Genomic DNA, 25,010 nt, shown 5'->3' with positions numbered 1-25,010 from the left:
CTGAGTCCGATATGGGAAACCGTTATGGTCTAGTCATGCAAGATGACTTGACGAGATACCTAATTGTCGCTCCAATGGAGAATCAAGAAAGCCAGACGGTAGCCAAGACCTTCGTAGAAAATTATATTTGTAAACTCGGTGCCCCGTTGGAACTAGTCACAGACAACGGCGCAAATTTTGTGAGCTCACTGATGAAAGAGGTGTGCAAAATTTTAAAGATCAAGAAAATTACTACTAGCCCGTATCATCCACAAGCTAACTTGGTAGAGAGATCGAACCGCGAGTTAAAAACGTATTTGAGACAATTTATTGGCGGAAAGCCGCACACATGGGACGAGTTGTTACCGTTTTTCACGTTTGAATATAATACATTAGTAAACTCGTCCACAGAGTATACGCCGTTCGAATTATTGTACGGGCGGATAGCTCGAATCCCGACTTCAATCTATAAGCGGAACGGAGTGGAAAAGATGACATATGACGCATACACACATGAAATGAAGAAAATATTTTACGATTTACATACAAACGCACAAGCCAACCTGAAAAGGAGTAAAGAGAACCGCAAACAAATTTACGACAGATCATCTAATGATTACAAACCCATGTGGGGTGAACAAGTATTAGTGGTGGCCGTAGCGACTGGTGCAGGCCAAAAGCTTCAGAACATATGGAGGGGACCATATGAAGTAGTGGACATTCCAAGCGAAATGACCACAGTAATTAGAAACGGCAATCGTTTAGAAAAAGTTCATAATAACCGGCTTAAGCGTTATTATGACTGATTATTTGAACTTAAACTATGCTTTCAAGGTTAACGGACAGAATATATTTAATGGAATACGATATTGGATGGCATAAGTTATAATAGCAAGCACCTGAAGCGGTATGAAAAAGTAACGAGGAAGTAAAATATAGGCGTGAAGAAATACGAAAAGTCGCCGAAAAAGATGAATGATTTTATTGACGGGAATCAATAAGCAGAACCAAACGGAAGAGAGTATACTGAAGTAAAGGCGTGAAGAAATGGAATAAGTCGCCGAAAATGATTTACAGCCTTTGAGGATATTAGCCAAATGGCATGACACAGTTGGAAAAATACGACGTCAGTATTTTTCCTCTGAACTACACTAAATTCTTCGGGAGAGAAGTCAGAGCTCAGTTTGTTATCCTTCTTTATCCGTTTTGCCAGCACGCAGTCTCCAACTTCTATAGTACTCGGCCTTGCTCTTCGTCGATTATCTGCATATATCTTCCCTTTTTCCTTCTCAAATCTATCGCGATCTCTCATTTCTTCAGACTCCATCGTTGTAGCAGGGACATAGGAAAGTTTGGTCCGTATTTTGCGGCCAAGCATCAGCTCAGCTGGAGCCTTTCCGGTTGTCGTGTGACTTGATGAGTGATACAGAATTAAATATTTACGTAATTCCATCTTCCAATCCCTGTCTAGCTCTTGAGCTATTCGCAACCGCTTCAGGATGGATCGGTTCTGCCGTTCCACCTCTCCATTCATCTGAGGTCAGTAAGGTATGGTGCTTTCCAGGCGAATATCAAACTCGTCACAAAAACACTTAAACTCGTCTGAAGAAAACTGTGGGCCATTGTCAGCACGAAGAACTTCGGGGGCTCCGTATCGAGCAAAAATGGTTAGAAGTTCCACAATCATATCATATGTAGATATATTTTGCATTACAACTATTTCCAAATATCTACTGTAATAGTCTACGCAAACCAATAAATTCTCTCCATTTGGAAGTGGGCCCAGAAAATCCACCGCAATGTGCTCCCAAACTCTCGCTGGAGGTTCTTTTCTTGTCATTGGTTCTGGTGCACTTGGTGCCGACACTAAGGCACATCCCCGACACGCTTTAACAAACCGCTCGACGTCCATGTCCATTTTTGGCCACCATACATTTCCTCTGAGATGGGTCTTCATAATCCTCACACCTGGGTGTCCTTCATGGGCTAGCTCCAGGATTCTTTGTCGAAGACTCGTTGGCACCACGATCCGGTCTCCCCGCAAAAGGACGTTGTTGACAATTCCCAACTCTGAAGCGATGGTTTTGTATGGTAACGGTATGTTTGCAACCATACCTGATTCCAATGCTTCCTTAACCTCCATGATCTCAGGGTCATCTCGGCTCATTTCTACTATTTCACCCCATTTTAGAGCAACCGTTTTCACAGTGGCTGTAACTACCTCGCTCTTCAGTCTCGTCAAACGGTGTTGGAAGGAAGGTCGATAAACGAGATAAAACATCGGCAATATTGTTTCGTCCTGAAATATGCATGATGTTGTACTGAATACTCTGCAAGCGTAACACCCATCGCTCAATGCGTGTGCATGGTCGGGAGACGGGAGTGAAGAGAAAGGTCAGAGCTTTGCAATCTGTTAGCAGATTGAACACTTTACCGATCAAGTAAATGTGGAACCTCTCCACAGCCCACACTAACGCCAGTGTTTCTTTTTCTGTCTGGCACAACCTTCTTTCAGTGTTTGTCAGCGACTCAGCATCAGATAACTCGTGAACTTCCTTTAGAATCTGTCTGAATGAGAACAGCACCGAGATCATGTGGACTTGCATCGGCAACAACAGATGTCCGATCTTCCAACTTGTAAAACCCTAGCCTCTGAGCTTCTGCCAATCTTTGCTTTATAGCACAAAACGCCATTTCCTCTTTTTCACTCCAATTAAACTTGACACCTTTCTGTGTGAGTCGCCTGAGCGGCTCATCTACGGCCGCCAAGTCTGGTATGAACTTCCCCATGTAGTTGGCAAGTCCCAAAAAACTCTTAACTTCACCTTCATTTAACGGCTGACGAAACGTCATAATCGCATCCCGTTTAGCATCAGAAGGCATGACCCCTTGTGTGTTGATGTGATATCCAAGAAATTCAAAATCTGTTACCCGTATCCTGCATTTATCCCAATTGAAAACTACTCCTCTATCCTTAAGCTTCTTAAGAACCTAGATCCTCAGATAAAGAATAGCACAACAAATAAAGCGATATTAGTTTAACCATTCAATGATTTATTTCGTTCATTTATCATAACATACCTTGTTGAGCCTCCAATCATGTTCTTCAACAGTACTTCCTTCTACCCCGACATCGTCCAGGTACCAATATGTGCCTTCGCAATTAGCCAGGATCTCGTCCATCGTTCGCTGAAATGTCTCGGGAGCGGATACAAGCCCGAACGGTATCCGCTTGAAGCGATACAGCCCGCGGTGTGTTATGAAGGTAACGATGTCACGCGATTCTTCTTCTAATTCCAACAGAAAAAATGCATCTTTAACGTCCAGGATGCTCCAAACTTTTCCTTTCCCGATTTTAGCCAGAACATCATCAATGACAGGCATGGGGTGCCGTTCACGAATAACCGCTTGATTTACTCGGCGTAAATCAACGCATAGTCGAATAGAACCATTTGCCTTGTTAGCAACCATCAACGGCGATACCCAGGTAGCGGGGCCTTCTTTTGGTTCGATTATGTCTTTCCGGAGCAACTCATCAAGCTTTTCATTGACGGCTCCCTCCAGAGGCATTGGGATACGCCGTAATGGCTGAAATACTGGGGTGACTGTTGGAACCATCGAAAGACGAATCATTTTGTTGGTTATCTTCGAGAATGGAGCGTCTTCGTTCATATTATTCTTTACTTCGTTCACCTCCAGGCCGATCTTAAGGATGCCTAGCTGCTTCGAGGTAGTGTCGCCTAGCAGGTTTCGCTGACCGTTCTTTACCACAAGAAATTCCGCTCCCAGCGATCGTTCTCCAATCCGGATTAAAGCTTGGAAGGATCCCAAAATATTAATTGGCACCTTTGAAGCGTATGCTCTAAAAACTTTGCTGCTTCCGCGTTCGCATTTGGTTATAACAACCTGCTCTGCTTTTAATTTCTCCCAAGTTTCCGATGTGATCAGATTCACGTCTGATCCAGAATCGATGAATACTTCTACGTTCACTCCACCAATTACGCAAGAGAATACATTTTTGTCGCTTCCTGTATAGAAAGTGTAGTATACTTTCTTTTCAGCCGCCGTTCGACAACACCCCGGCTGCGATTCTGGGCGCGGCGTTTTTGATACATCTTCCTCCATTTCTTCTACTACGTGAACTTTCGTCGCTGGAGTTGATACCGGATGTTCTGCTGGACGTTTACGGCAGACGGATTCAAAATGTCCCACTTTTTTGCATCGACGACAAGTTTTATTTCTCGCCGGGCATAGAGGATACTTTGAAAAGTGACCTTCCAAACCGCAATTAAAACAAACCCTCATCTGTTTGTTCAAGAAAGAGGAAGCTGTTGGAAACCGGCTCATGATTCGATTCTCTCTGCGTTCTTTCCGGGTATTAACCACTCTCTGCACCTTGTTGACTTCTCCGAATCCGGATTCAATGAGAGCTTTGCCAGCCTTAAGTTCCTGCTCCTGGATTCGAAAACTTTTTAGAGATTCTCCGAGTGCCTCGATATCGCTAAGAGATTGATCCTTCTCCAAAATTTTACGCCTTAATTTTTGCGAAGTACAGCCTTCGACAATCACGTCGACCAACATGATCTCCTCCATTATAGCTCTCACCTCTGCTGTGGATTTTTCCAGGCCACAATCCCTTGGCTGCTGGCGCAATCGTAGAACATAATGGGAGAAACGTTCGTTAGGTCCCTGTTTCATACATCGAAGTCTGTGCCTCTCCAAAACATCCTGTCGGCGCGGTTTGAAGTATGCGTCCAAACGTTCTATCGCCAGGTCGTACCAGCGCTTTTCCAGAACCACCGAAGGAAAATCATCGGTTCCTTCGAGAGAGCTGAATACTTTCTGTAGCTGCGGTCCTCCCAAGTGCAGCATCTTCGACCGCATGATCTTTTGGTTAGACACTTGGCTGGCTTCAAAAAAATATTTCAGTGAATTTTTCCATGCCTGCCACTCTTTGGCAAGTTTTCCACTCTCGATCTCTTCACATCTAAACATTGGGATTGGCCGGCTTTCTTCCATCTAAACAAGACACGAAAAGAATGCACGGTACTCGTTATGAATAAAACTCAAGTTTTTTGAACTGGTCTAGTCCCTCTAGATAATACATTGTAACCGGTCTCCCGATCGGTATAATTTTCTTGTAATCTTTAGCAATATTCTGGTCGGTTCTCTTTCACGGCTCACTTGTCTAGCCCCACTAGACAAAAAAACCTAACCGGAGGTCACCACGGTTTAATTCACTAATTATCTTTTACCAGATCCCAACCGGGCACCCTACCACGACTCATTTGTCTAACTTCTCTAGACGCAAAGAATCTTAACCAGGTACCCTACCACGGTTTAATGCTCCTGCTTGCATGTCCCAAGAAAAATCTTACCGGGCACCCTACCACGGTTAACTCTTGCTTTTTATCACATTAGGCATTTAAGTCAGACACCCTGCCATGGTTAATTTTTCCAAGCTTCAATTTCATTGATTCCAAAAAAAAACTTCAAAATGGCCGACCTACCAATCAAAACCATTCTTTAAAATTGATGAAATCATGTCACAAGTTCGCCATGCTTAATTTGCGATTAGCGAGTAAAAATTGTGAGCACGCAATTTCCTCAGTTCTACGAGAATTGACGCATTTTCGATGTGTTGGAATATAGTAGATAAATAATTACCTTATAATTTACTCCTCGTCGCCAATTGTAGGGTTTTCTCTAACTATAATTTATATACTCAAGGACAAAGCCAAAGACACGAATAATCGACTGTTCACTCCGATGTCTAGATGTTTCTCCCCCTTTTTGCCTGCTTCGTTCAATAGCTGAACAGGCAACCGTTCTCTTGCTGTAGTTCGAGCAGTTCGCGCAGACGACAAGAGGTATACTGCCGTTCTACGCATAGTTGTCCCATGTTACTTTTGGTCGATTTTCGTTTTTTATCACCAATGAGTCTATTTTCACGTATATTTTTCAAAAACTTTTTTAAATTACATTGTTTGTTCCGAAAATCTTGAAAAACCATATCGAGTCTGTTTGTCCCATCGACGATTTTCTACACATATTTGTCCCACTAGATTTTTTCTATTCTCATTCATCCCAATAACCACTAATTCCCACATTTATAACTTGGGAAGTGCTACAGAGAACTAAAGACTTCTCCTAACAACGTTGGGTACATTACGGGTTTCAGAAATTCGGTACCGAAAATCACTTTGCTTGATTATTTAAATGCGGTAAGTTCATATCTTTGTTGGGGATAACTAAGCAATGTTTGCTGGTTTGTAATCTGAATGCTCTTCCTTTTCGAGCATAAATAACAGGAGGGTTGTGTGCAAAGCCACGACCGCAAGTTTGAAGTAGAATACTTTTACAAGAAAGATAACCCGGCTGCTTGCGTGTCAGTCATTTTTTCTAGTAATCGAATTTTGCGCTTCAACAAGGATTGACCATTTTCAATAATATAGTAAGTTGCTTGTCATGGTTGGGGCTTGACAATTTTTAAATTTTGAGATGAAAGTGCCTCACTGCATCAGCCGCTATCGATGCTGAGATCCGCTGCAACTAGTGCGCTATCCTTTGCTACGCCACAGCTGTGGCCGCTTTCCGCCATCGCTGGTATCCACTGCACTGCTAGTGCTGCTGCTAAGGGAGGACGACTGCTGTTGTCGCTGTCTAGAACTATTTTGAGCGGCTTCGGCTGAAACAGGCTCATTTATAGGCCAAATAGCATGTTTAAAATTGCAAGGTATATGATTCTGTCGACCGTGCTTGGGAAGCAATCATATAACGACCAATCAGAGGTCGAATTTTTCGTTTTGACAAGGCTTGACTATTTTCAATAGTACAATAGTGTGAATAATAAAATTACAATTATCTTCTTTTGGGAAGAATCTTAGAAGATTTTCCAATCTATTGCTGCAAGAACGAAGGAAATCCATCGAATACTAACCGATTTATTAGCATTTGAAATTGGACATATTTTTCACTTTTTTCGGTTTTAGATTTTCATTTCATTTAGTCAAAATGGTGAAAGCCCAACAACGTTCGAATATGATAGGAATGGGCAATCTAAAAAAACAGCTTTCCTTTTTAATGGTAAGTCATGTGATACTTATTCAATTAACTAAACTTTCATCTCGACTATCATCACTTGCGTATAAAGACAACAAGATTAGCGTGATCATTTTCGTTAAAGGTTAAACAGCCTTGTATCCCCCCAGTACGAACTTTGTATTGGGAAACATCGAATGCACGTGGTGGGACTGATATGCGTAGAAATTACATATTAGAAGGCAAATTTCTCGGCATTATTGTCCCAGTGGGTATTTTTATGAAGAAGAGTGTTATATGCATTTTTGCAACTAGATTTATTGAAAACCATCTATTACAAGGTAAACCTGGTTACAAGCCCATAATTGCATTTGTCACATTGACGCAATGCGTAAAAGTATTGTAAAACTTTAACATCGTTTTTCGTTTGCATGATTTGAAACATGGGACAAATATGCGTAGAACGGTAGTATAAGGACAAGATGATAAAAAGTCAAGGTTAATACATTTCGTCTTCAACTCTACACCCGGTACCAACACCAGTATGAATTGCTCGACGAAAATGAACGGAATGAATTTTCTTCATAGCGACTCTAATCGAGCCCTCAACAAAATCCCTTACAAAATTGTCAAATTTAGAAAATCTGCGGGCGCAAATATATATAAACTCAAAATTCCGAATGATCTTTTATACAACGGCAAATTGAAAAAACACATACTCGAAAAATTTGTGTTTTACGGACAAAATTGCAAATTCTGTATTCCTGATATTACTTAAAACTTCGTTTGAGTCATGCATGCGTTACAGCAAGAAGATAGTTACACACTATCAAAAAACGACGCATGTGCGTGTTCTCTGTTGTGAGTTTAGTATTCGTTTCTCCCTCCCAGCTGCATATGAGAGTTCGCCTAGGTGCGAACAGCCTTGAAAATCTCTTTCAAGTCGCGAATGGTGTGTTAATGTGTGTCATTCCAAGAGAATCCAAGGTGAACTCTTATGAATGTAGTTGTGATATTGGCGCTCGCGAAAAAATAACAATGGAGGAAAGTTTCAAATTGAAATGGTCTGTTCAAATCTTCTTGCTGTAAATCGAACTTATGAATGAATCTCGTTTTTGACAGAGAAGAAAACTTTTTATCGATTTGTGGGGGCCCCAAAAATGTGGGGGACCGGCAATGTTCGTAATAATATTACGAAAATAATGAGCGTTTAGAATGCGGACATAGTTGGTCCTGGTCGGCCCCGGAGGACGAAGCGCTTTGCCTCGCTTGGTTGAACACGTCGTAGGAGATGAGTGTCGGCGTGAATCATGACGGCGAACAGGGTGTCTTTTTCGGGGCACATGTTCGCAAAGACATGAATATGACATTTTGTATAGCTAATTTTTTGAAATTCAAGATGACCATTTTGGTTGGCACTCCAAACTACACGAAGAAAGCACATGACCTCACAAGATTGGTCAACCATGCCATTTTTCTAATAAACCTGGAAGCTGTTAGCGAAACTGCTCGAAAGTATTACCGACTATTGCTGCTGACACTTTTGAAGGCATGTTATTTGCAATTTTCTCGTTCCGTCCATTTTTCTTCTCTACCACTGTTACAATCTTCAAAAACAACCTACGACGGAATCGAAAGCGGCGACGTAAATAGTCGGTATAGACCGGTGTTTTAGAAAAAAGAACATTGTTAAAACGCTGGATGGCACCTTCCTCGTCATGGCGGTCAATATATGGCCGTTTTTCCAGGCTGACAGCAGCCCCGAATCTTTCCAAAAATCCTTTTCATATTCGCGTATAAAAACATTTACTCCGCGAAATCATTTTCTTCTTCACTAGAATCAACCAAATACTAGAGAACAATTTTCGCGTTCTGCATTTGAATTTTTTGGCTGCAAATTTGCAAATATTAATAGCAAACTGTAAGAACCGAGACAGCACAAAATACAACTAATAACAGTTCGCCAGCTTTGAGTAGAATTTTCATTGGAGGCAACGTTGCTGGACGTGCCACAGTCTTACAGAATAGGGGGTTTAAATTTGAAAAAATACCTGCTTTTTCTTGTACTAATCGATAACCGACCTTTCAGGCATTACGTAATTTGACTTTGATCTCTACGAGTTTTCTTTGATTTTAAAATTGAAAAATTATATTTGTTTTAAATTTTCACTAACTGGCAAGTAGTGCACAGAGTGGCAGTTGCTGTTGCTGGCTTTTTGGGTAATATAACCCTGATAGTAAGCTAAGTGACATTTCTGCTGCTGGCTTGTGGAAAATATAACCCTGGCTTACGTGTCATGACAGGGATTTTTTTCCTTTTTATTTTCGAATTGTTGCAGTCATTTCTAGAGCTCATCAGGCATCAAAGGCGGTAATGCGACATGGAACATAAAACATAAGCTGGGTTTCTTAAATCATTTTTGACGTTGACTAACGTCTATATCGAAGTTCAACCAGGGAAAACCAGGGAAAAGTGGTTAGGATTCGAACGCTTATTTTTCAGTTATTTATAATCAATCGATCAGAAATTCTTTTACGGTTAAATTTATCTAACAAAAACAAACTATTGTTTGAGATACACTATTGAAAAATTGGTAATTAATATCGATTGTCTAAATCATACCGCACAGCCAATCACTACCTCTCTTCCCAAGCACAGTCAACACTAATGGATACAATCGATCTGACTTTAGTGTTATTGTTGTTGTCACTTTCTGTTTCCGATGTTTATTTGCGTTTCTTGTCAATCCATTTTCTACTTAGCCCCTCCTTCTTTCTAACTAACTGACAAAGCCTTGGTATAAAACGTACCGTTCGAACATTTCACCTCATCAGCTTTATTACTAAACCGTACCGGTTACATACGGACGCTAGATGTTAGCAGCTGAAAAGAGGAAAAACAAAATAGTACCGGTCATCTCGTGCCGGTTTCACCCGTAATGCTGGTGGCTGTTAGTAGTACATGGCTACTGCAAAATACTAAAATGTCTGGAATTCTGGACGGACTAACCGGTAAACGAGAATAATCGGCAACTGGTACCTTTTGGTGCCTCGAAGTTTTATAATAGAAGCGGTTAATTGAATTTTCTGTTTTACAAAAGCTTTCAAGAAAATTTTTTTCCTTGCCATTTCATCATCTCTTAGCTCCTCCTTCTTTCTAACTAACTGACGAAGCCTTGGTATAAAACGTACCGTTCGAATATTTCACCCCATCAGTTTCATTACTAAACCGTACCGGTTACATACGGACGCTAGGTGTTAGCAGCTGAAAGGAGGAAAAACAAAATAGTACCGGTCATCTCGTGCCGGTTTCACCCGTAATGCTGGTGGCTGTTAGTAGTACATGGCTTCTGAAAAATACTAAAATGTCTGGAATTCTGGACGGACTAACCAGTAAACGAGAATAATCGGCAACTGGTACCTTTTGGTGCCTCGAAGTTTTATAATAGAAGCGGTTAATTGAATTTTCTGTTTTACAAAATGCTGCTGCTAGCGGAAAAAAACCTTGCAAAAATGCATGTTTTTGTTGGTGTTAATATTACGACAGCGGCCGGCGCAGCTTTCAAGAAAATTTTTTTCCTTGCCATTTCATCATCTCTTAGCTCCTCCTTCTTTCTAACTAACTGACGAAGTCTTGGTATAAAACGTACCGTTCGAATATTTCACCCCATCAGTTTCATTACTAAACCGTACCGGTTACATACGGACGCTAGGTGTTAGCAGCTGAAAGGAGGAAAAACAAAATAGTACCGGTCATCTCGTGCCGGTTTCACCCGTAATGCTGGTGGCTGTTAGTAGTACATGGCTGCAGCAAAATACTAAAATGGCTGAAATTCTGGACGGACTAACCATTATACAAGAATAATCGGCAACTGGCACCTTTTGGTGCCTCGAAATTTTATAATAGATGCGTTGCAATTCCCTCTACTATTTTTTTTTTAAATGGAATATAATACGGTATACGGTAGTCAACGTCATGCGGTCGTGTCTTGAATACCACCCTCCTACTATTTATATTTTCAAGATTCAAATAACTAAAATTCAGATATCATTTTGTGGGCATTTTGTCAAGTTTCATTTAATTACTTTCCTAGCTATTGGATGAATAATATTGATGTGTTTAGTCAATTTATGGGTGACTATTTTAAATTGTGGTAAGTCGCGGTGACACAAGTCAATTTCGATCGTATTCTGATGGTGAAAGTATTGGCATTTAAAAATCTTTTATCTTGTCTAATATTGATTATTTAAGTACAAAATTATTCGCGTTCGGCTTTCGGTTGTGTGGGGTTTGGTTTGCGTTTTGCCAAGTCAAGTTTATCGTAAATAAATAACAGGCTATTACAGGGGCGACTTGTGTCTTTCAAACCTGCCTGTTCAATTATAAGTTCTGAAAATCACAGTTTGGGAAAATAATCACAATGATGTCAGCGAAAAAACTCAAGTTATTCTTTTTGTTACTATTTAAAAATACCACCATGACGAAATAAAAATGTGAATATGAGTTTGGACTTAAAATTCATATTTTGTCTGACGTTCCCATGTGCAATGCACAGGTTGCACCTATGGACGAGTCGCCCCTGGGCTATCTTTATGTGATCTATATTACGATTAAGATGCAGCTTCAAGTGTACTGTCTCCAACTACGTGCGCGAGTTCGTGTAATAAAGATCACACCACCAACCTAGGTGGATTCTACATTAACATTATCCGGTTCTGTCAATTACCAATTTAGATCCACGTAGGGTTCTATTTAAAAGAGCGTTTTTCACCTAGAAAGTATTGGTGCGGTTTGTGAGAGTTTTAAATATAAGTTTTGCTGCCAATCAGAATCTTACGCAATATTTTTATCGATTTTTCTGTCTTATGAGCAGATGTTTTATATCCTATGTCCAAATTATGACTAGCTCGGCACTTTGTCAACACATTAAAGACTATATTTTGGCTAAAATGTATACCTGCATTTTTCGATTTTTCGGCTTCCCAAGTAACAATTTGTATACTTCAAAGCCGTAAACATATTTCAAGAACATACTGCATCAAAATAAATCAAATTCAGAACGCCTTAGAAAGATTTTCAGATTTATGTTTTTATTGAATGTGTTATTCGCTGTTTATTAATGGGGATACAACTGAACGATAAAACTAATCCTTACAACTTCATTAAAAATTGTGTTAAAGGTTTTTCATTGTCTTAAGATAGTATCGAGTGACTATCAAGTTCTTAAGAGGACTTTAGAATCAACATTAAAATAGTTTGGTTTGGTTCTCCTTCTGTCAATTGTCAACAATGGCATGACAACATCACAAGTCATTCTGCGTCGAAGACTCGACAGAAATGCACGTGCAAAGTGGTCGTTCCATTATAATCCGGTCCGTGTGTACGAATAGCCAAACAAAGTATATAATCCGCGCTCAAGGCTATCTAAATAGTGAGTTGTGTCGCTACGATTTTGTACTCGGCTCGCTACAGAGGCTGTATTGTTGCAAAGATACCGACTGCATCTTTGATCAGTGCATAGTGAATAGATATTTCGTGTTCAAGGCCATTCGACAGTTGAGTTGTGTCGCTGTGCAGAGTGATCTCAGAAGCTGCAGAATGATCTGCAGAAGCTATATAGTTTTTTTTCTTGTTTTTTTTCTACAATATTATTTACTGATTGGCATTTTGCGTGTGTGTCTCACGCGTCCAACATGGACGACGATGGTGGCATGACCGAAAGCGGGGATGTAAACCCGCTCGTTCCACCGCCTAGCCTTCCCGGATACAAAGTTCCAAAGGTTAAAATTGGAGCCCCGCAGGAATCTACCCATCGGCTAAAACAGTATCCGGAGGGCAAAGCTGGTATTGGGGCTGTATTTTTCCTGCCGAAAGTAAAAGCATTGAACACAATGCAAATTTGTAGAGATCTGGCACGGTTTTCAGCCGTGACTGAAATAACAAAAATACGCCCGAATACACTGCGTGTTTTGGTGTCCGACTTCAAGCAAGCAAACGAGATTGCTGCTTGTGAGCTTTTCACGCGGGAGTACCACGTGTACATTCCAGCTCACGTAGTTAAGATAGACGGTGTGGTCAGCGAATCGAGTCTGACCGTCGAGGACCTGTTGAAGGCTGGAAAAGGCCTTTTCAAGGATTCTAGCCTTGAACGAGCCAAGATACTTGAATGTAAGCAATTACATTCAGTATCGCTCGACAAGAGTGTAAAAACTTACACCCCATCAGAATTTTTTCGCGTGACTTTCGCCGGGTCTGCTCTGCCGAGCTATGTGCTCGTGGACAAGATGCGTCTACCGTAGTGAATTGCCTCAAGTGCAAACAGTTGGGACATACGGCCTCCCACTGTGGCAATGAAGCACGTTGTGGCACGTGCGGAGAGCAACATGCGGATGACGCCTGAAATAAGAGCGCTGAAAAGTGCTTCTGCGGAGTCTGGCATGAATTGTCTGTATGTCCCGCGTACAAGCAGCGCCAAGAGAAAATCAAGCGGTCTCTGAAAGAGCGCTCTAAGCGCACTTTCGCAGAAATGCTCAAAGAGGCCGCTGCCAGCAAAACTAGTTTCCCTGAGTCTTTTTGCGGTCTTGACATCCGATGAGTCTGATTCTGACGATTCAGTTGGGGAACCTTCTTTTGTTGAACCCGGGAAGTCTTGAAAGATAAAAATCCTCTCTTCCCCTAGACTTCCTAGGAACATAAAGAAAACCCAACTATTTCCTTCTTTTTCGTCCAAGATTCAGCCAGAAGTTTTCAGATTTCAGATATTGTGGACTGGATTTTTGAAAATTTCAACATAACTGATCCTCCTAAAAGTCTTCTGCTGGCATTTCTACGAACAGTTAAAACGTATTTGAAACAGTTGACTGCTAAATGGCCCCTCTTTGCAGCGATCGTATCCTTCGATGGCTAGTTCATTGGCTGAGATGAAGGATTCTATCTTCATTTTACAGTGGAATTGTAGAAGTATCATTCCAAAGTTGATTCATTTAAAGTTTTGATTAATGAGCATAAATGCGATGCATTTTCCCTCTGCGAAACTTGGCCCACTTCAAATGTAGATCTTAACTTCTATGATTTTAATATAATTCGCCTTGACCGAGACACCTCTTACCTAGGAGTACTTCTAGGGATTAAGAAGTGCTATTCTTTCTATCGTATTAACCTCCCCTCGGTCCCAGGCGTCAAAGCTGTCGTATGTCAAATGACAATATAAGGTAAAGAGCTTTGTATTGCCTCAATATATGTTCCTCCCAGAGCACAGGTAGGGCAACGGCTACTCTTTGTTTAATTAGAACTTCTTCCCTCTCCACGACTTATTTTGGGAGATTTCAACTCTCACGGCGTGGCTAGGAGTTCCCCTTCTAATGCTAACCGTTTCTCTTTGATCTATAACCTCTGCGACGACTTCGACATGACAAACGGGGACATGACACACCTTCCGAAACCTCCAGCGCACCCCAGTGCTTTAGATTTATCCTTATGTTCAACATCGCTACGGTTGGATTGCATATGGAAGGTAGTCCTTGATCCCCACGGTAGCGATCATGCCTATTCAAATTTCAATTGATGATGGTTCAACTCGTACGCGATCGGTTGATATTCCGTATGACCTCACACCGAATATCGATTGGAAGTTATACGAGGAAATGAGTTCAGAAGCTGTCAAATCGATTCAACATCACCGACCACTTGAAGAATACAACCTCCTCGCGGGCTTGATTCTCGACGCCGCGTTGCAAGCCCAAACGAAGAAATATCCCGGCGTGACGGTCAAAGAACGGCCTCCCACTCCGTGGTGGGACAAAGAGTGCTCCGATGTCTACACGGAAAAATCCGACGCGTTTAAGGCCTTCTTTCGGGTGATAGGTAAATCCGACGACTTTAAGCGGTATTTGGAGCTTGAGATTATGTTTTAAAGCTTGGTCCGAGCAAAGAAACGTGGATATTGGCGTCGGTTCGTAAACGAAACGTCGAAGGAGACATCGATGAGCATTCTTTGGAACTAAGCCCGAAGAATGCGAAATCGTATAACGGTCAACGAAAGCGAGGAGTCTTAAAGTCGGTGGATATTTGATTTTGCCAGAAAGGTATGTCCGGACTCTGTTTCTGCACAAAACTTCGTTCGCGATACGTCTCCGGGCCACGACGCGATAGAATCACCTTTTGCGATGGCAGAATTTTCAGTAACCCCCCTTTCCTGTAACGATAACGCGCCTGGGCTTGATAGAATCAAATTAAACTTGTTGAAGAATCTACCCGGCAATGCCAAGAGGCGCTTGTTGAATTTGTTCAATAAGTTCCTGGAGCAAAATATTGTACCGCAGGATTGGAGCAAGTGAAGGTGATCGCCATACAGAAACCGGGAAAACCAGCTTGGATCATTGGGTCGAATCAAATGGTCTACTATCAGATACTCAATCTGGCTTCCACCGTGCCAAAAGAACGAATGATTGTCTTGCGTTGCAGATATTCAGCTAGCCTATGCACGCATTCTTTCGGGCAAACTTCACCGACAAGGATTTTAACGATAAGACAACTTGCAGACGACAGCGTGGTCTCTTTTACAGGAGCCAAAGCTGCCGATTTGCAAGGATCATTGCAAGATACCTTGGACAATTTGTCTGCTTGGGCTTCACAGCTAGGTATCGAATTCTCTCCTGAGAAGACTGAGATAGTACACGCAAAACTTTTCCTTATTACTTCAAAAGCAATAGCGCAAAATTACCCTTTAGGTAACAAACCTATTACTTAAAAGGCAATAAAGTTCTTCTCCAGTCAAGTAACAACACATACTGTCATATATTTTGCATGTGTTACGAGAGTACGTCTATTTAATAATGGTCGTTTCAACCACATGCAAAATTTTCTCTGTCGAAAAATGCTCCCTCTCCACCTCAAGTCAAGAAAAATCACATACCGTCGCATATGTTGCACATGTTACTTCTCTTACTTTCGTCTATATCTTACTTTCATCTATCTGCAATTCATCCGGTGTGCGTGTATTAATTCGCTCGGTGTATGCATACGGAGTAGAGAAAAAAATGAGAAGAGCTGCCAAGCAGCATTTTTCCCCGTTGTACAGTATGCAAACGTTGATGATTTCAGAGATTTCAAATGCGTCTTGAAATCACATCCCGATCTGTAAACTGCGATAGAGAAAAACACAAACTTTCGTTCTCTTGCAAGCTATCTAAAACACACACCCATTGGTTCATGGAAACTCATTTGGACCTGTTTGAAGATACAAACTCGTGCCCGTCTAGAACAACATTCGCAACTCCAGCAACTCTGATCACATGGTATTTCATATTTTCATTTCAAGTAAACACCGGGGAACGAAACAGTGGTGTTTCTAATTAGGTCGACAGTTGAGATTCTGATTATATGTGAGTAAGGAGATAGAAATGAACCTGAACTTTGCATCAATACAAATGCAGCGAGTGAAGTCTCGATACACATGCATTGCGGTTCTTGGTTGTATCACAGACTAACAGACGTAACACTGGAACCTAGCTCCATCGCCACAAAAAAAAACGATCATTCCGAATTTCCAATCGAAAAACATTCATCGCGCGAAAAACCCGTCCGGAGCACTGTCATGCAATCTTATACATATTTTGTGGTTCCACATTTGACACACGCAATAACGCTAGCGCTGATATCGAAATACATGACGCAGCGCGAACACGGCAGCAGATGGTGTTAGTGTTACAAACGTAAAGTACTGGAATCATCCGAACGATGATTTTATTGAAAATTTGTTCGAAGTGTTATGCCTGTTAGTCTGTGGTTGTATGTTCTCCGGCAGAAACACATACGAGCGTGTAGCCGTCATATATTCTGTTACTTTTTGGTTATTACACTTTGTGTCTAATGCGCGGTCATAGAACACGAAAAGTAATAAGATGTTGCTCAGAAGTAACAAAATCTTCCCAGTTTCTGTTGAGTATAGTTTTTTCTAGGAAGCGCGAGCTTGCTCAGCTCCACATACAGTTTATGGGTGAAACGATTTCTCAGGTTTTGGTATGTAAATATCTTGGTGTCTGGTTCGATTCGATTGGCACCTGGAAATGTCACGTTCGGTATTTGGTCAAAAAATGTCAACAGCGAGTAAATTTTCTCCGGACAATCACTAGCTCATGGTGGGGCGCCCACCCAGGAGACCTTATAAGGCAAAGGCAAACAACGATATTTTCGGTGCTTGAGTACGGCTGTTTCTGCTTCCGCTCGACTGCAAATACCCATTTAATAAAGCTGGAACGATTGCAGTATCGTTGTTTGCGTATTGCCTTAGGTTGCATGTATTCGACCCATACGATGAGTTTGGAGGTTTTGGCGGGCGTTCTCCCATTAAAAGACCGCTTTTGGGATCTGACTACTCGTATTCTCATCAAATGTGAGGTTTTGAACCCCTTGGTAATTGAAAATTTCGATAGGCTAGTTGCATTTAATTTTCAACCCCGTTTCATGACTGTGTATTTCAATCACATGTCTCAAAGTATAAATCCTTCCTCATACAATAATATAAATATTTTTTAACAAATATAATAACATCAACTGCGACAATGCGTTTTATACTGACGGATCACTTCTCAATGAGTCCACTGGCTTCGGTACCTTCAACAATAATTTTACCGTCTCCTACAAGCTCGATAATCCTGCTTCTGTTTACGTCGCAGAATTGGCTGCAATTCAGTATACCTTAGGGATTATTGAAAAAATGCCATGGACCATTACTTCATCTTTACGGACAGTCTCAGTTCTATTGAGGCTCGCCGATCGATGAAGGATGTAAGGCACTCTCCGTATTTCCTGGGGAAAATACAGGAACATCTGAGTGCTTTATCCGAAAATTTTTCTCAGATTACCTTAGTGTGGGTCCCTTCTCATTGTTCCATTCCGGGCAATGAGAAAGCGGACACTTTGGCTAAGGTGGGCGCAACAAACGGAGATATTTACAACTGACCAATTGCCTACAATGAATTTTTAAAATTTTCACGTCAGAGTACACTTATCAACTGGCAGGCCTCGTTGGATAAGGGAGAACTGGGGAGGTGGCTACACAGCATCATCCCCAAGGTTTCCACCAAACCTTGGTTTCGGGGGTTGGATGTAGGACGAGATTTCATTCGCATGATGTCTCGGATTTTGTCCAACCACTACGGGTTAGATGCACATCTCCTGCGTATTGGGCTAGCGAGCAATAATCATTGCGTTTGTGGATTGGGGTATCAAGACATTGAACACGTGATATGGGTGTGTGCTGAATTCCGCTTCGCCAGATCTCTACTTTTGGATACCCTCAGGGCCCGAGGAATACAGCCCTATGTGCCAGTTCGTGATATCCTCGCTCAGCGAAATTTGCCATACATGCTACATATTTATAGCTATTTGAAATATATTCAACAACACTCGAAAGAGTATCGTTTATATTTCGGTTCGGTTCTTTACTCCACTGGTACTGTTGCTTTTACCGGCATGTTTTCTTTCAAGACACCAGTTTTTATTAGGTTCTGAAGGGGAGCTGTGTAGCCGCAAGGTTACAGAGTCCGCTTTGTCAAGCGGATGGTCGTGGGTTCGAATCTTAGTAGAACCAGGCCATCCGATGTCAAAAAAGGACTTAAGCATGGGTTTATTTTCAGGCTCCCCACCCAGTTACCCTTCCTTTCCGCTGAAATCTACAAATACCTTTGCGTGACTTCCTCTTAACAAAAAATAAGTCCCTCTTATCAATAAAACTGGCCAGAAGGACGCACGACGAAACTTCACCAGGGAATTATAATTCCTTTCCGCTGAAATCTACAAATACCTTTGCGTGACTTCCTCTTAACAAAAAATAAGTCCCTCTTATCAATAAAACTGGCCAGAAGGACGCACGACGAAACTTCTCCAGGGAATTATAATTGGTGATATTTGGCAAGAGGAACGAGTGTCGGTATAGTAGAACAGTAAGCTTGTAAAGGAAGAGTAGCACATTACACACAAGCACTGATGAACAATAATAATAAGCTTGCCACTTCTCAATAGAGGTATTGCTATTAACAGAAGTGCGGGATACAGCAGACACCCGGGCATATCTCACAATAGATCTACGATTCTGGTCGCAGGGAGGACGTCCATACAGGAAAAAAAATTAGGTTCTGAAAGCAGGTATAGAAATTGTTCAAGAATAGGGATTGTTTCAAACTTTTCGGAAAACTTTCACCTTCGAGACATCATATTAGTCTAAGCTCATAGAAGCAAAAATAAACTGACCTATTGGGACGGGGAGACTCTGTCAAATTTTATTCCGATATTGATACAGAGAATATCACAGGGAACGGTTGGTGTCCATTCACGTCGTCTGTGCTAGGAATGCTTGCATGTAATTGGTTCATTGTTGGCGTAAATTTATTATTTAAACTTTTCATCGGTTTTACCGCTTAGCAATGAAATTAGAGTAGTAACTAGCATATTACAAAATTGTTCTACGTTTTATCTACCCAACAACATATTGGTTATTGTTATCCATCATGTGGTTATGCTGTTATTAACGTTTGAAATCTGACGCAACATTTGCCATTTTCATTTCCAATTTTACAGAATGCATCCCAGTATAGTAAACAAAGACGTAGTCCCACGTCAAAAGTCATGTTAGTTTTAGTACTAGATTTAGTTTCAGCTCGTAGTTGGCAGCGAGGGTAAAAAATTTGCTTTTAACTTATAAGATATTTTAGACCATAAGCATTAGATTTAATTGGCTCCGTACAACATTAATTTGTATTGTGCCGTGTCAAATAAATGTTGTGTGAACAAAAAAACATCACAAGTGCCATTGAAGATACTTTTGAGCTGAGATATGTACATGAATTGAACTCAAATGTCAGTGCTCGTGACTATTTACAAACGCACGTTTTTTTTACCCCAAGTGATCTTTTGAATGACGTTTTAAGTTTTCTGTTATGTCATTAAAGTTCTCATTCAAACTGTACAGGCACTCTTAAAGCTGTGTTAAGGCTTGCCGATCAAAACGTATATTCATATATTTGGTTTTGAAATATAGGTTTAACACCCTCTTGTAGTGTGGGCCCTTGTAGCTGTAACAAAGTTATTCCATAGTTTTATTATAACCATTAAGATTTATCCTACTTAAAGTAGATTTAAGCACACAGCCATTGCAACGATGTCGAGAGTACAAAAATACCTTTAATGTTACTTGGGTTTGGATGCATGGAACTTTGCCAGTTTTATATTTGATAGGCAACTCTTGCGTCGAAAAGAAATAGAGAACACTGTTTTCATGCGCATCTGCGTCAATAGGAGGAAATGGAGCGGTCGTGCATAGTGCCTCGGTGTAGGCGCGTCTTCGGTCCGTGCGAGTTTTGCTCAAACAAGAATTTTTTGGAGTGTAGTGATATCGAGAGGTACGTCCAGAAATTTATTCGTGTGTTACGGTGACCTTTTATCCCGTTTGACACTGGTCGTGCGTTACTTGTGTATAGGCGAGTCGGAGGTGTTTCGGGATTTGTAACAGATCGATGTTTAAATATTTGTTTACACTTGCTAAAAACATATTTTTGTAATTTTCAACCTAAAGGATCACCTCGGAGAAAATTGAGGGAATCGTTTCAAAGAAATATCACACATTAATAACTTCCTACGACGATATTGGAAATGATTTTATGCTATTGACTTCATTATCTCAATCGAATTTAATAATGGTTCATTATGTACAATAAGTAAGCCATCATGATAAAATTTTAAATGTCTACATTTTTTTTTTCTCTTTTTCGATTAAAATTTGCCTTGCCCAATACGTTCTCAATTTGTGAAGAAAGTAGATCAATTGCGTGAAATCCATGAGAATATTTTTCATGAGTGTCATCTTCATGGGTGCCATCAGGGAGAATAATTAAACTGGTAAACACAGGTTTTGCTCAAAATGGAAAAAATGAAAGATTAGCTAGCTATTCAACCATTCCTTTGAATTTTGATGCTCCTAGCAAAGATAACTTTTTCAGAGATTTAAATAAGTTTTCCCGTAAGCAACTAACGTGGAAACAACGAACCCAGCAAGCAATTACTCTGTGGCGTTTTGACGCACTTCATTCACTAGGGGCCTCAAAACTCTTAGGAACGACCAGAGGAGTGCCTAGAGTAAAAAGCTGGCCAAAATAAGAAAAAAGTTTTTTTGAAGCTTTTTGGTGCCGCTATATTTTTTCTGCAGCTTCTGCTTTACGATATGCAATCACTCATATAAGTTTTAACTGTATTTACATATGCTGAGAGTGCGGTAAACATTGACTAATTTTCAAGCTTCATTTTTGGGAATCGAATCATTTATACTAACAACTTGTGCCAGGCGTCAAAAAAAGACATATGATCAATATTTTGCAGTAAATGAGTTCTCTGTGTTCAATTACAGTAAACCGGTTGATAGAAATTCCGGAACTGAAAATTATAACTACTATTAGGAACTTTTCGAAATTACTACTGACTTACTTAGATGGCCGTACGTCCTAAGACATGGCATGCATAACGTGGTTCCGCCAATTAACTCGGTCCATGGCTGCCTGCCTCCAGTTCCGCGGGCACCCGGTACATTGCAGATCGTGCTCCATCTGGTCCACCCATCTTGCTCGTTGCGCCCCTCGCCTTCTCGTTCCCGCCGGATTTGAAGCGAACACCAATTTTGCAGGGTAGCTATCCGGCATTCTAGCTACAGGCTCTGCCCAGCGTATCCTCCTAGCTTTAGCCACTTTCTGAATACTGGGTTCACCGTAGAGGCGCGCAAGCTCGTGGTTCATCCTACGCCTCCACACTCCGTTCTCCTGCACACCACCAAAGATGGTTCTTAGCACCCGACGTTCAAAAACTCCGAGTGCTCGCAAGTCCTCCTCGAGCATTGTCCACGTCTCATGCCCGTTTTGCACAAGATACACTTGGTGCGTTTTGTACAAGATACACTTGGTGCGAAGACTTAGATTATGCGACCGTAGTTTTTTATGGAGCCCATAGTAGGCACGACTTCCACTGATAATACGTCTCCTTATCTCACGGCTGGTATCGTTATTCTCAATTACCAGAGAGCCGAGGTACACAAACTCGTCGACAACCTCGAACTCATCCCCGTCGATTGTTACCGTATTGCCTAAGCGTGCCCTGTCGTGCTCGGACCCACCTGCAAGCATATACTTAGTTTTTGACGTATTAATCTTCAGTCCGATCCTATCTGCTTCACGTTTCAGTCGGGTATACTGGTCTGCCACCGTCTCAAATTTTCTGCCGACAATATCCACGTCGTCCGCAAAGCAAATAAATTGACCTGATCTGTTGAAAAAATCGTGCCCCGCATGTCAAATCCCGCTCGTCTCATAACACCCTCTAGCGCGACGTTAAACAATAAGCAGGAGAGACCATCACCTTGTCGGAGCCCCCTGTGAGACTCGAATGGGTCCGACGTTCCACCCGAAATTCTCACACAACACTTCACATCTTCCATCGTAGCCTTAATCAGTCTTGTCAGCTTCCCCGGGAAGCCGTTTTCATCTAGAATTTTCTTGTCGGTTTATTGAATCGTATGCGGCTTTAAAATTGACGAAAAGATGGTGTGTAGGGACTCTAAACTCACGGCACTTTTGGAGGATCTGCCGTAGTGTAAAGATTTGGTCAGTCGTAGACCGTCCTTCCATGAAGCCGGCCTGATAGCTTCCTACAAACCTGCTGGCTACTGGTGACAGGCGTTGGAAGATGACCTGGGAAAACACTTTGTAGGCGGCATTCAGGACTGTGATCGCTCGATGGTTCTCGCAGTCTAGTTTGTTGCCCTTTTTGTATTTGGGGCAGATAACCCCTTCTTTCCACTCCTCCAGTAGGTGTTCTGGTTCCCAGATCTCGACAATCAGCCGATGCAGCGAGCTAGCCAGTTTTTCGGGGCCCATCTTAATAAGCTCAGCTCCGATTTAATTCTGCCATAGCCAAAGTATATAACACACACCAAACGTACAAAAACCATATACAATAATCCCTGAACATTTCACAAAAAACCGCATACACCTGTCATAAACCACGGCATACAAATACCAATACCAACATGAACTGCCCATAAATGCATACAGTCCCATGTAATTTTTCATCACTTTTTGCTTAAACCTCAAAAACTTCTTCGCATACCCGGTACTCTCAAAAAATCGGAAGAAAAAGCTTTTTGTTGCTAAATTGACTAGAAAAATATGGATTTTGGTCAGTCCCATGTTACAAATAAACGCAAAACAAGCTCAGTGCTGAAAGTAATTACTATAAAATTATGGTCACTGTCATATAAATACCAATTAAAGTACTAATAGGAAAAATAATTAACTTGTTGCCTATACAAGTATTCTGTCACACATGTTATACACACAGGCACGTAATACACACACATACACACATTAACACACACACACACTACTCACACACGCACACTACTCGCACACTACTCACACACGCACACTACTCGCACACTACTCACACACACACACTACTCACACGCACACGCTACTCAGCCACACCTACGCTACTTACACAAACAGTGACACACACATATAAACGCAAACAAACACACACACACACAAACACACAGATACAACACACACACACTTACACACACTCACACACACTTACACATACACACATACACAGTTACACACATTTACACACATTTACACCCACATACACACATACACACATACACATATACACACACATACATACACGCACACGCCACTCACACATACATACACGCAAACGCCACTCACACATACATACACGCACACGCCACTCACACATACACACACACACGCCACTCACACCTACATACACGCACACGCCACTCACACATACACACACGCTATTCACACACCCACACATACACACCCACACGCTACTCAGACACATAAGCTTGATATACGACACACTATCGGCAGCACCCAAACGGCATCCAAGTCTTCCAATGGTCCCTTCCAACGGCTTCCAATGGTCCCCAGTGCCGTTCACGTCCTATTTCGGGTTGTATTCCAACAACGATATCTGAATTAGATTACCACTGGTGGGGTCCAACTCAGATCGAAGGGAAGCCGAAATGTTCGCCTTGACGGTCGACCAGGGAATGATCTTCTCTCAACACGGAATGTCCTTTTATAGCGTCACTCAGTGTGGGGAACTTGGGTGATTGAAGGAAGAACCAATCACGTGGAAGCATCTCTGCTTTCTTTCTTCGTCGCTTACGTTGGGTGATGAATGCGATGCCAATTGGCTGGCATTGCTAGCTGGACCGATGAATGTAGTCAACCTTTATTAATTTCTAAACCACTTTACCGATTATTATTTAGTAGCGTATAGCGTATCTTCTGGGGAGCTCCGTAGCCGCAAGGTTACAGAGTCCGCCTTGGTAAGCGGATGGTCGTGGGTTCGAATCTTAGTAGAATCAGGCCATTTGGTTGCCAAAAGACTTCAGCATGGGTTTATTCTCAGGCTTCCCACCAAGTACCTTTCCTTCAATCTAAATTCTACAGTACCTCTGTTGACTCTCCTTCTAACAAAAATAAGTCCCTGTTATAATAAAACTGGTGTGAGTAACGTATGAAAGTTCTCTCCAGGGAATTGTAATTTGGCGATATTGTAAGGAGGGACAGAGGCTCGGTATAGTAGAGTAGTAAGCTTGAAACGGAAAGGTAAAACTTACACACAAGCACGGAGATGAATGATAAGCGTATCACTTACTATCAATAGTGATACTGCCAATAATATGAAATGCGGAGTACAGAAAACACTTGGGCAATATCGCAATAGATCTAATCTCTATGAGCCCACACAGGAAAAAATAGTAGCGTATATGTTACAAAGACTTTAAATTATGTCTATTTCATACAGGAAGGAGAAAAGCGGGGAGGAGGGGGTAGCAACTATCAATTTGTTCATTGTAAACTCGCCAAACATTAACACTTTTTAACACCAAATTTGAACACTGTGTTAT

General features: G+C 41.5%; 2 protein-coding genes across 2 annotated transcripts; both read right to left on the bottom strand.

Annotated features, from left to right (window-relative positions):
• Positions 1–1,519: 1,519 nt before the first annotated feature.
• LOC129720129 (uncharacterized protein K02A2.6-like) lies at positions 1,520–2,146 on the bottom strand. Its single transcript, XM_055671564.1, has one exon. It carries the CDS (start codon positions 2,144–2,146, stop codon positions 1,520–1,522), a length of 627 nt encoding a protein of 208 aa, XP_055527539.1.
• Positions 2,147–3,042: 896 nt separating this feature from the next.
• On the bottom strand, positions 3,043–4,974 carry LOC129720128 (uncharacterized protein K02A2.6-like). Its single transcript, XM_055671563.1, has one exon. The coding sequence runs from the start codon at positions 4,972–4,974 to the stop codon at positions 3,043–3,045; it is 1,932 nt and encodes a 643-aa protein (XP_055527538.1).
• Positions 4,975–25,010: the final 20,036 nt, after the last annotated feature.

This window comes from Wyeomyia smithii, chromosome 2 (assembly GCF_029784165.1).
Source record: "Wyeomyia smithii strain HCP4-BCI-WySm-NY-G18 chromosome 2, ASM2978416v1, whole genome shotgun sequence".
Taxonomy (NCBI): Eukaryota; Metazoa; Arthropoda; class Insecta; order Diptera; family Culicidae; genus Wyeomyia; species Wyeomyia smithii.
The sequence above is the reverse complement of the archived record's forward strand: the minus strand, read 5'-3'. Positions and strand labels throughout refer to the sequence as shown.

Excerpts from the sequence above, each read along its gene's own strand:
- LOC129720129 (XM_055671564.1), bottom strand. The coding sequence starts at position 2,146 with ATGAGCCGAGATGACCCTGAGATCATGGAGGTTAAGGAAGCATTGGAA.
- LOC129720128 (XM_055671563.1), bottom strand. The coding sequence starts at position 4,974 with ATGTTTAGATGTGAAGAGATCGAGAGTGGAAAACTTGCCAAAGAGTGG.